The sequence below is a fragment of the Argentina silus genome, assembly GCF_951799395.1.
Source record: "Argentina silus genome assembly, chromosome: 1".
Classification (NCBI taxonomy): Eukaryota; Metazoa; Chordata; class Actinopteri; order Argentiniformes; family Argentinidae; genus Argentina; species Argentina silus.
Genome location: NC_139655.1, coordinates 2,443,344 through 2,455,393, shown reverse-complemented (window position 1 = coordinate 2,455,393; position 12,050 = coordinate 2,443,344). Strand labels below are relative to the sequence as shown.

The 12,050-nt window shown below is 43.7% G+C and overlaps 1 protein-coding gene across 1 annotated transcript in view; it reads right to left on the bottom strand.

Annotated features, from left to right (window-relative positions):
- l3mbtl4 (L3MBTL histone methyl-lysine binding protein 4) overlaps positions 1-9,815 on the bottom strand; it is an 80,834-nt gene extending 71,019 nt beyond the window's left edge. Inside the window, exons 1-3 of the mRNA XM_083674986.1 lie at positions 9,702-9,815; positions 1,191-1,287; positions 39-133 (exon numbers count right to left, since the gene is read on the bottom strand). Of these exons, the coding sequence (XP_083531112.1) occupies positions 39-116 (78 nt within the window). The 5' untranslated portion in view covers positions 117-133; positions 1,191-1,287; positions 9,702-9,815. The remainder of the gene's footprint in view (positions 1-38; positions 134-1,190; positions 1,288-9,701) is intronic.
- Positions 9,816-12,050: the final 2,235 nt, after the last annotated feature.

The window sequence follows — 12,050 nt, the reverse complement described above, 5'->3', positions numbered from 1 at the left end:
ATTATTATTATATTATATAGCGTCGTTCCAGTCCTCACCCTCAGACAGTATTCTTCAGACCCGCCTTTGGAGTTCACACTCAGTTTTCTCTTCTTCCTGTCCTCTGTTTGCATCATTGAAGACGGGGTCGGTTCTGAAATCAGCGGTAAGCAAGCAACAACAAGGAGGAAAAAAAACTGAACACAAACAAAAATCAATTCCCATGTACATTCTATGCCGTGTAGCTTATGCTAGTGCTGAGATGCCTCTATTTATGCTGTGAATGAGAACATCTCTGGCTTTAAATACAACCTTCAAACACACAGGCATTGAAAAGCCCCTGAATTCCTGCATGAAAGCATGAATGCCTTTAGAAGTTTCCCCCCCCCTGTATCACGCAACCAAATTACATTCCACCGCTTATGTGCAGTTGTTTGTGTGCGAATCAAGAAGCTAGCCTGCCCCCCTGCCCCCCTTGCCCCCCTGCCCCCCTTGCCTGTGGTAACAGCCCATGTGTGGATGGTATATCAATGCATCTCTTTTTTTAACCGTCGCCTACGAGATTTAAATTGACGTGTCATGGAAATGGGCTTGGGTTCCTGGTAAGAGATTTCACCAAGACAGAAGACAGGACTCACATGAAAATGCTATTAAGTGAGAGAGGTTGTGATGGCAAGAGGGCCGGGAAGGCAGTGTGTGTGGGGGGGGGCGGGGGTGGGGGGGGTTGTAGTTGCTCTGACACGAAATGGCTTCATAACACTCTTTCAGACTGGAACTAGACTGAAACCAGGAGAGGCTGGTGAAAGGAGTAGAAATCGGAGGACGGACTCATTGTAGTGCATGGAATGGAATGAGAAATGAGGAACGCACAGACACACACACACACACACACACACACACACACACACACTGAAACAGTGTTGTAAGGGGTTTTGCATGGCTGTATATCTACGGTGCATTGCAGCATGTGCATTATGATGCTGGAAGGAGCCATTAGAAGACGGGTCAATTGTGATCATGAAGGGATGCACATGGTCAGCAACAACACTCAAACAGGCTGTAGCATTTAAGCGATGATTGATCGGTATTAACGGGCCCAAAGTGTGCCAAGAAAACATTCCCCACACCATTACACCACCTCCACCATGAGAAGGTGTTCAGGTGTTCCTAATGAAGTGCTCAGTGAGTGTGTATCTCAGGGCTTGACTCACTGTTTGGTTCTGTATGTACGCCCGCCTGGTCCCTCTTCCACCAATCAGGGATTCAGTCTCCCAGCTTCCATTCCAATCACATTCTACGGTCTCCGTTCTATTCAAGGCAAGCACAGAGACAAAAGACAACAGCACACACATTAAACCAGACTCAACCAAACCTGTCACACTGTAAACTGCGGTTAGGTGTGCAGTAGCTTTGTTTACACAAGCTACTGTTTCGCATCCACCTCACGGGCGGCAGGTAGCCTGGAGGTTAAAGAGGCCGGCCAGTAATCGGAATGATTTTAGAATGAATTTTAGAATGGTTCGATCCCCGCTCCAGGACTGGTGACTGGAGGGTTGCTGGCATCATATCCAGGTCCCTGCCACTGCCGTTGTGCCCTTGAGCAAGGCACTTAACCCCGAATTGCTCCAGGGGCGCTGACTTGGCGCTGACCAGAGCCCAGCGCTCTGTTCTCCCTGGGGGGGTGTGCACGTGTGTTGTCTCGGAGGGGGGGTGTGCAGTGCGTGTGTGTTGTCTCGGGGGGGGGGTGTGTGCAAAAAGACCCATTCCAACAATTGTGAATTGTGATTCATTGATTGCATGGCAAATAAACAGTCTTTCTTTCTTTCATGGGCAAGTTTACCTGCCAACTTTTCAGTGCCCAGAACCATTCAGCAATTGAACTCAGGAAAAATGCACCGACCTACAAAATGTTCATTAGCAGCTTTTGAGCATGTTCCCAAGCAACCGTGTTCTACTCCAAAGCGGGTTTGATTGAACGGTGCCCACTGTTTTACTGTAATCCAGCGTATCCCCAGTCAAGAGCCTCTACCTGTGACTGACTGGGAGAGGAGAGGAGAGGAGAGGAGAGGAGAGGAGAGGAGAGGGGAGGAGAGGAGAGGGGAGTGGAGGAGAGGGGAGGAGAGGAGCGGAGAGGACTGGAGAGGAGAGGAGAGGAGAGGAGAGGAAAGGAGAGGAGAGGAGAGGAGAGGAGAGGAGAGGAGAGGGGAGGGGAGGGGAGGGGAGGAGAGGAGCTCTGGAGGTGACGGAGTGGAGCTGATCTGGCCGAGGCCGCGCCCCTCCTGCAGCCTGTGGTTAAAGGGGCAATCTGGGATTCTAAGGGACGACGCCGGATAAATGTAACCACTCTCAAATTCGGAGAGACGGATCCACAGACGCAACGACAGACCATCCACAAGGTCAAAACGACAGCCTTAAGCTGCCATTTTAGAACACAGACACACCCAGAATCTGCTTCTTCAATAGCAGCTCCCATTAACACTTGTAGGCTCCTTCATGGCAGCTGCTGTTAAAACGTAACCATGGTTACAGTGGGACAGGCTTTCTTTCCAGAACATTTCTTAGCTACATTGTATGGCTAGCGGAGGAGCTGAGGGTGCAGTATTTCTTAAGTTCGGTAATGAGCAGGAGAGCAGAGAGGAGCATGGAGTGGTGCGCACTCCTGCAATATAAAACTGTTTTGCCAAACATAACAATTTGTCAGATAATTCATCGCGTGGACGTATATTATAGTGAGTTCCGCCACTTGTAAAATAGGCTAAAAAACGAGGTTTGGATCTCAGCATAGAGGTTATATATTGACATTGACGAGGCAAGAGTTTCCCCATGTTATCTCAATGAGGCAAAATGGAGGAGTGGCCATTTTGGGGGGTTTGCCAAGTAACCCCCCCGAAACAGGTGTTTCAGGAAGTATCTGAGATTGGGGACTCTAGATTTATGTGCTCTATGCTTTAACCATGTTTTGAAGTCATACAGTTTTGGTTTACAGTGACATTGTTTACAAAAAATTTAAAACAAGCCTATATTTGGGGTTCTGATGGGGTAAAACAGTTGAACTAAGATCATCAGGAAAAGATTAATTATATTCTTCAAGCATCAATGGCTAATTAATGTAAAAGTCTAAAAATGGATGTACCAATCCTAGATTGCCCTTTTAACACTGAAAGGCTGTTAACTGACACAAGCCCTGGGATTGGCTGCCAGAGCCCTACCCACCCTCCACCCCGTCCTTAGTGGGGCTCCTTTCATCTGAATGTATCGTTTGACAGTGAGTGACCCAGTTGAGCACCAGGTTGTGTGTGTGTGTGTGTGTGTGTGTGTGTGTGCGTGCGTGCGTGCGTGTGTTAGTGTGTGGAGCCGAAAAAATCAGTACCATTACCGTCTCCAATAACACTTCAATCAAGATAAGACCAATCTCCAACGTCTGTTCCTGCCATCCAATAAGAGAATGACCTCCCAGGAGGCCTCTGGGAGCGCACCAGCCTTCAGAGGGCGAACACAGACACACACAACACCTGACGGGAACTGATAAAGTCATTAACAGGCTACAGTTGAACAGAGATAATGAGATAGATGCGGCCACTGGGACCCCATACAACAGAACCCACAGCTAGGAGGAACTAAACAATGGCCTCTGCTGCAGCAAAACATTGATTCCATTTACCTTGATGGCCCAGATGTAGTGATGCAACTCTCTGGTAGTGTTCATTGGTCATAAATGAATGACCCTGTTACTGTCCCCACACACACACACACACACACACACACACACACACACACAATAACACACACACACACACACACACACAATAACACACACACACACACACACACACACACACACAATAACACACACACACACACACACACAATAACACACACACACAATAACACACACACACACACACAATAACACACACACACACACAATAACACACACACACACACACACACACACACACACACACACACACACACACAAATGTAATAAGGACAATAGCTGCCCTGGGGCCAATACAAGCTAGCATCACTGCAGACGAGACAGAGAGAAAGTGAGCAAACCGTGTGCACTGAAAGTACAGAGAATTCATCATGTGTTGAATTGAAAATCAAACAGGTTTTTACCCTGTGAGAGGTGGCCATTTTGACGCCTCCTCAGTGAAGACAGCAAAGCCTACATTATCATGAGGCTGGCATCCTTTCATGTGGTTGAATAACAAGCAAATTAAATATCTAACAGGAGCAGGCCTATTTTCACTCACAATAACAGCTCACCGAAAGCCTTCAATCAGAAGTGTTCTATACGCCACACATAATGAAGTCTGCAGGAGCAGTCTGTAGGAGCAGTCTGTGGCACTGACGGTTCTCTGTCCCTGTGTAATAACACTGTGGTAACAACACCCTTCATCTGGTTTCCCCTCTCAGTCGTTTCTGTATAAATGCGTAGTAATGGAGATAAGCAAGCCGCTTCCAGATTATTACACAAGCCGGCAGGGGAAATAATTTAATTGCAGAGTTATGTAAAGCTTTCAAGCCCATTCTTGGCAAAAAAAATAGGCAATTGAATCCATCCTTTCCCGAAGTAGGCCACTTTCACGGTATTCTTCCGTTTGGCCTGTTAAGGCTGGGCTCTGTCTGAAAGCTATTTACACCACAGTTACAATATCATCTGTCCATCTCACCCTCTCAGCCAGGGGCAACGAGGAGGAGAAACGAATGGCTGTTTCCAGTGGCTTTGGGACAGAAGAAAGGGCCGTCGTAATCGCCCCCCTACCCTGACAGTGATGGTTTGAGCCCTCCGTGTCCTCCACGTCGGCTCCCGGAATGAGAGATCTGTGAAACACCTATAATTGGTCTCTTAACTCATCTGTGATTGGGACTCCTGCAAGCGCCTCCTCTGTCATCTCCAGGTCACCTGAGCATCTCCTCATCCTCATCGTTTAGGACTGATGAAATGCTTCTTCTCCCTTAGTGTCTGTTATCTACCAGGATGAATGCGTGCGTGCGTGCGTGCGTGTGCGTGCGTGCGTGCGTGCGTGCTTGCAGTACACCTTGCAGAGAGGCAGTGTCAGCTCTTATAAAATGTGAGGTGTTAAGAAATACTGTCAGTATCGCCTAAAAATACACACCATCTAGAAATAAAGAGAGGAAAAGTAAAAAAAAAAAAAAAAAAAAAGCCATTCCTGATGGAAAGATGAAGGAATATACATAATAATAATATACACAGCCATGGACCGTCTTACTGTACACATACGGGGGGGCATGGAACCTCTTCCATACTGTAGGTTTGATCCCAGGAGGGTTCCTATTACCTCAGGTACTCATCTAACATCTAACATCTATTCCTACTCCGTATCCAGTTTCATCCTCTCATCATTTCTTTTCCCATTCAAGTAAACGCACAGACGACCACCGAGCACGAAGGCTCCAGACAGGGTTTTGACAGCACTTTCAAAAATAACTTTTATGAATAAGCATTAGGCTATAGACTATCTATAGCGTACACGTACCATTGATAGATGACTATATCAACAATCCTAAAAGGTCCACACACATTTATAAGCATTATCGTGAACAACTGAAAGCATCTGGAGCATTTTTAGAAACACAATTAGCCTGAGCGTTCATAGGCATGTACAGGCAAGTATGACAATGGCTTATTTGTGGAAGTCCAGTGTGAACAAATGTCTCCAACTGCTCTTTCTTTCATTTCAATGCAATGTGGGGATTACCAGTAAGTCCAGCTGTTCTCTACCCCAGTGTACAAACATTGAAACGCATGAAGGAACTTTCTCTACAGGGTTTCTTGGAGCTTTCCAGCCTGCTTCGAGCCCACCCACTCCAACAACTCCACATGAAGCCACACAACCTCACACGTTTCCCCTGGATCTAGCAAATATAGACGTCTCATTAGCTTTACCGAACAAAGGGCCAGAGGGTGGGGGGAGGGTGTGTGTGTGGGGGGGGGGGGGTAGCCAGTGGGGAGTGTTAGAGGATTTGGACTGCTACCTGGACTTTAATAGACATGGGCTTACAGAGAGACCCGGCAAGGAGGGCAGGGGAACACCTCTCTGAGTGTTGATTAGCATGTTGACGAGTCGGGACAGAATATGCCAAACACACTCAGTAATTCGGTTTCAACATCAGCGACTACAGGGGTTACACATCCTGTTCCACTCTCCTCCAACGTGAAGAAAGGCAATTTGCTCTCTCAACAAACCATTCACCTAAAACTAAATTATTCTGGACTGCAGCCGCTCACTCTATCATAAGTATGTCCAAACATGCAAACTCGCATACTTGGTAGTCCTCAAATCAAGTCAAGACGGCAGCTGACTGCAGTCCAAGCATGCTTGCTTGATCACTAGGAATTCTCTCCAAGTGTATCCAAAACATCTGTACGATATCTAAGCTTACGTATTAGCGACAGCGTGAATGATTACCGTAGACACAACTGAATCCAAGACACGCATTTATGAATGTATTCAATAGACTGGTTATGTGTAACTGGTTGTTGTTGTTGTTATGTATACTATACACATATAGAAACTGGTACTGTAAAAGTGATTCAAATCACTGTCGAGTGAAAATGTATACGCTCCAGGTATGACTATGCAAAAGGTTAGTATCATTGAATACACAACTAACTGTATTATTACAGTATGACCATGGCTTTGTTATCACCTGACTCTTGTAAGACAACCTCCACATCTCATGACCTGGGGCAAGAGATTAACTTGATTTTCAAGATTCAGTGGAATCACTCGAAAGGCAGCGTAGAAACGTTACGTCTGCGTTGCAAACTGAAGTTGAGACTCTTAACTAAATCATCTAATTCAATCTGACACCCCTGCATTACTTTTGCATTTTCAGTAAGCCTGAGTCAACTGTTCTTGAAGAATAGATTAATTCTACCTCATTTATCTTGTCAAACAGAAGACATAGGGCCGGTCTCGCAGACAAGGCTTAAGCCTAGTCCTGGACTAATTCACACTTTCAATGGCAAATTGCCACTGAGGATGCTTTTTTTCGCCTAGGACTAGGCTTAAGCCTTGTCTGTGAAACCGGCCCAGAGAGTATCAATCTAAACCGAGAGAAAAAACATGACTATTTTCAGAGTCTCTATTAAGATTTTTATTAAGATCTCTCTCTATATATCAGCAGTAGCAGCATATGCCTCTATCTGTAGAACTGAATCACTTGAGGTTTAATACAGGGGTTTCATTTATGACACACCTGAGCCGTGTTACTAATAATGACTAATAATGACACATAATTGGAGTATTAAAAGCGTAAGTGCTCTCTCTTTATGGTCGTTCAATTTACGGTGCAGCAAAATGGCTGTCCCCCCCCCCCCCCCCCCCCCCAGATCTGTCATTTTCTTTCCTCCTATTGAAATCTAAAACAATGGAGAACTTGCGCCATGTGAAAAGGGACATCAGCAGAAAATTACACCAATTCAACGTTGTTTCAACAAACACAACTACAGCTAGGAGTGTAATCAGAAATAGACTGCATCACTGCTATTTCTACTGAGTTACGGTAGAGCCAATACTCCAATACTGGAGTAATTAATGATGTACATAACCTCTATCACACACAGAGTACATTGTACAGCTCCAAGAGACTGAAGACAATTACCAGTCATCTCCTAATATAGGCCACTCTTTACTAGAAAACACTGCAGCATTACTGTAGATATACTGTAGAATACTGAGAATTTCAGTGAGCATCAAACTAAATGAGGAGACAAAGTGGATGTCGGTGGACACATAACACTGTCAATGACCAGAGGGACTATTCTCTGATGTCAAACCTCCATGGAACCTGAAGCAATTCAAACATATTCTAAGCCTAAAAACACACCTTATTTGTCACCAACAAACACTGACATGTCCCCTTCAGTCCTTTAAGACATTGAGACTCTTATTACATTGTATTACAAACTGACTCTCTTCAGGTCCGGAGAACAATGCGAGCCAAGCCAATCAACGTTATTATCACAACAGATAGACATGAAATGCAATATGAGTTTGACTGCAAAAGCACAACTGCAACCCGGGAGAAACATTCTCTATTGGTGTCTTGAGCATTGAACATACATGTTATAGAGTCACATAAGATCCCAATGAACAAAACATTCTTCCAGTGAATGAATTGATCTGAATAAGGGCTTCTGAACCCCAAACACTAAACTGTGTCGGCGTTAATCTGTGTTTTTGACAGGAAGTAGATTGTGGCAGCCATACTGAGCGCATAAAGCAGGAAGCAATTGAACAACTTCCTGACACTGACACCAAAATAAACACCTCAGCAACATCAACCCCCTTTGATCTAACACAATTACAATCACTTGAAAAGGGGCACAAAACACACACTGTCAACATACATCAAAAGAGATCTGAGTATTTCAACTAAATGTGATGTTTCAATGCAGTGTACCATTGTTGTTGTTGTTGTCATGATGCTTTGAGCATGAGTATGACAGCACAGAATGTCTTGTGATGTGCTATATCACCATGCATAATAATCATTTAATACCCAGATAACTACAGAAAAGTAATGACTAATAAAATAATTATAAAAAGCGAATGTAAAAGGTGGCTTCTCTGCGATGGTGTTTTATAGGCAGATCTCTTCTTATATTGTGTGTTTGTTGTGTTTTAGTTTTACTGCAACAACTGCAAGAGAAACAAGGTCATGAACACCTCTTCACTCAACAGGTGTAACGTATTTCATTCCCGATCAGTGATTTTTTGTGTGACTGTTTTCCTGAACTCAAACGCTGACCTGGGGACGACTGTGCGTCAAAACAGTTACTGTACATCTGAATCATCGGGTGAAGAATTGGAGTGAAAATTAGAAGGGTTCAATGCAACGCATGGCTGTTACGATTATGACATTGACATCAATTTAATTTCTTTATAGATTAACATTAACACTGCATACATTGTTATAATTAAAACAACCATCTTGGTGAGTAAGTAATAAAGCAGTTGCCATGTGGCCCAATTTATCTGGACTTCATTAATGAAACATGAGCAACTCTACACCTTGACGGCTCAAATATAGAAAGATAAGTGATTTTGTTCATCAAAAGGTCAAGGTGATAACAACTAAATAAAAAATTGCCACGAGGAAACTGACACTCCACCCAACTAGAAAACAAACCTGGAAATGAAGTGAAGTCAAATACATTTTTTAAAACAACAAAAAAAAACAATGTCAGAAATCCTCATGAATAACTTGTAACAAGTCACTAGGACAGCTGCGTTTCTTCCAGAGTTGTAATCGTACCCGACATAAATGCGAACAGGCTGATTTTTTAAAAGGAAACATTTCCGAGAACAGAAAATTATAGTTTCACTTACAGTAGCTACACTGCCAGCTACGCACTGTGTGTTTACTGTAGTATGTCGCGTTTGGAAAAGGTTTTCAGCGACACAGAGACAAGCACAGGCATTGTTAATACCACTTGACATTTAGGGGGTCAAGAGTTGAGGGGAAGGGGGCATCTTATGATATGTTCGCTTTGCCTAATAGGAGAAAACATGGGAGATTAGCGAGGCCACCTCAACGCAACAGAACACCGATTGAAAACCCCGACACGGCATTCGTATCGTTTTCGTCTCGAATATTGGGGCTCCCCTACAGTGTGTGCTTGATCATCTTCTAAATACAAAGTGCAGTAAGCCAGCGGTTGTATGAAATAATGAATTCCTTACCCACTCGGCTGTCGCTTTGCCCCTCAGTGTTGTGACAGGCACACTGGTGACAGAAGAAACAGGGCTCGCTGGGCGCGGGTCTGCGCATGCTCCCCAGCCCATGCTCCCCAGCCCTCTACTGGAGGCGAGGCTGGGTGTTGGATGGTGATTGAACCAGGGTTGAACAGGTGGGAAACGAAATAACGTGCCGGAGACAATTATGAAAACACATTCAAGACAAAAAGCGACAACAACGCTGAATGAAATGAACTGTGTTCCGCACGGAGATATCAAACAATAACAAACAATGTTACAAAGTGCTTTACAAATGTGCCGATAAAACAGATCTGCAAATTTTAAAAAAAAATATAGAAGTAGGAAAACAGTAAAACACAACACATTAAAAAGGATGAAGGCAGCATCAATTAAAGGCTAGTCTATAAAAAAAAGAAGTTTTAAGAAGAGATTTAAAAGAAAATACCTATCTTGCTAGCCTAATATCTTCAGGCAGGTCGGTCCCGAGTCTAGGGGTCCTAAAGGCAAAGGCACGGTCACTTTTTTGTCTTCAGTCTAGACTCCAGAACGGTCAGAAGGGGCTTTAGGCTGTGCTGAGGCTCGTAGGGGATTAAAATGTCAGAAATATAGACTAATTCCTACTTTCAATGGAAAATTGTCACTGAGGATACTTTTTAGTCTAGGACTAGGCTTAAGCCTTGTCTGTGAAACCAGCCCAATGTGTACAAGTTAAACTAGCTTCAATTTAGTCCTAGGGTAGCTCTAATCCTCCCTCTTGCTAAATCTACAACTATTTTAAGCCTGTACAAGTCGCTTTGAGTTCAGACAGCTCAAACAGGCATTTCAGTCTGGGACTAGGACTAAGCCTTGTCTGTGAAACCAGCCCATAGTCTAGTGCCAGACCCAGCCGAGCCTTAAAAGTGATCAGTAACATGTTTAAATCAGTACTGAAACTGAGGTAACCAGTGTAGAGAGGCTAAAGTTGGGGTGATGTAGTCTCTTCTCCTAGTTCTGGTTAAAAGCCTAGCTGCTGCATTTTGGACCTTCTGTAACTGTGAGAGGGACTTTTTACTGAGGGAAGAATAGAGGGATTTGCAGTAATCTAAACAAGATTAGATTAATGCATGGATGACTTTTCCTAGATCGGCAAATGACAAGAAATGCTGTATTTTGGAAATGTTTCTCAACTGATTAAAACATGACTGAGCAACTGTTTTGATTTGTTTCTCGAAATTGAGGTCAGCATCAGAAATCACCCCTAGGTTTCAAGCTAAAGATTTGACGTTGGCAGACAGACAGCCAAGACTGTCCTGTGTTGCTACCGTGGAGCTTGGAGGGCCAAATATGACTACCTCAGATTTACTTGCAAAATGTCAAATGTAACTTGCGTACAATTGTAAAAAGTTCTGGGACATCCAACATCTAATATCTTTCAAGTAGTCATTATGAGAAGCTAAACCGGATGAATCATGGGGTTTAATGAGAAGATATAACTGGGTGTCGTCCGCATAACAGTGAGAGGAAATATTGTGTTTACTGAAAATCTGGCCAAGTGGAAGCATGTAAAATGAGCCTAAAATTGGGCCTAAAATGGAGCCTTGTGGCACCCCAAAGTTCACTTGGGCCGAGGAAGAGACACACCTTCCTAGGCCAACAGAGAACTGTCTGCCTGAGAGGTAGGAGGAGAACCATTTTAAGGCAGTGTCTGTAATCCCTACACAATATCTAAGGCGGTTTATTAAAATGATCGATTGTATCAAAAGCTGCACTAAGACCAAGGAGAATTAAAATGGAACATTTTTAATTGACTAAAATGGAACAATTTAATTGACTTTGCCTCCACTGTCAAGTGACGTATTCGTTTGTGAGATGCCTTTTATTATGTAACAAATGTACAAGGTATTACCTGGCATTATACTGACATTATAACAACATTGTATATGGATAGTATGTAATAACAACATATGATGGTGAGTTGCATTGCTTGTTTCAATGAATCCCAAAGAAACAAGAAACTCATAGGGTTATTACTCAGTAATTACACCTTTACCATATAAACAGCAAACAAGTACATAGACTATAGTCTCTGTTCCATTTCATAAAATTCGATCACTTCTGAGTTGAACATACCCTCACTGAACACTTTATTAGGAACACCTGTACACCTTCTCATAGTGGAGGTGGTGTAATGGTGTGGGGAATGTTTTCTTGGCACACTTTGGGCCTGTTAATACCAATCAATCATCACTTGAATGCCACAGCGTATTTGAGTATTGTTGCTGACCATATGCATCCCTTCATGGCCACAATTTACCCATCTTCTAATGGCTACTTCCAGCATGATAATGCACCATG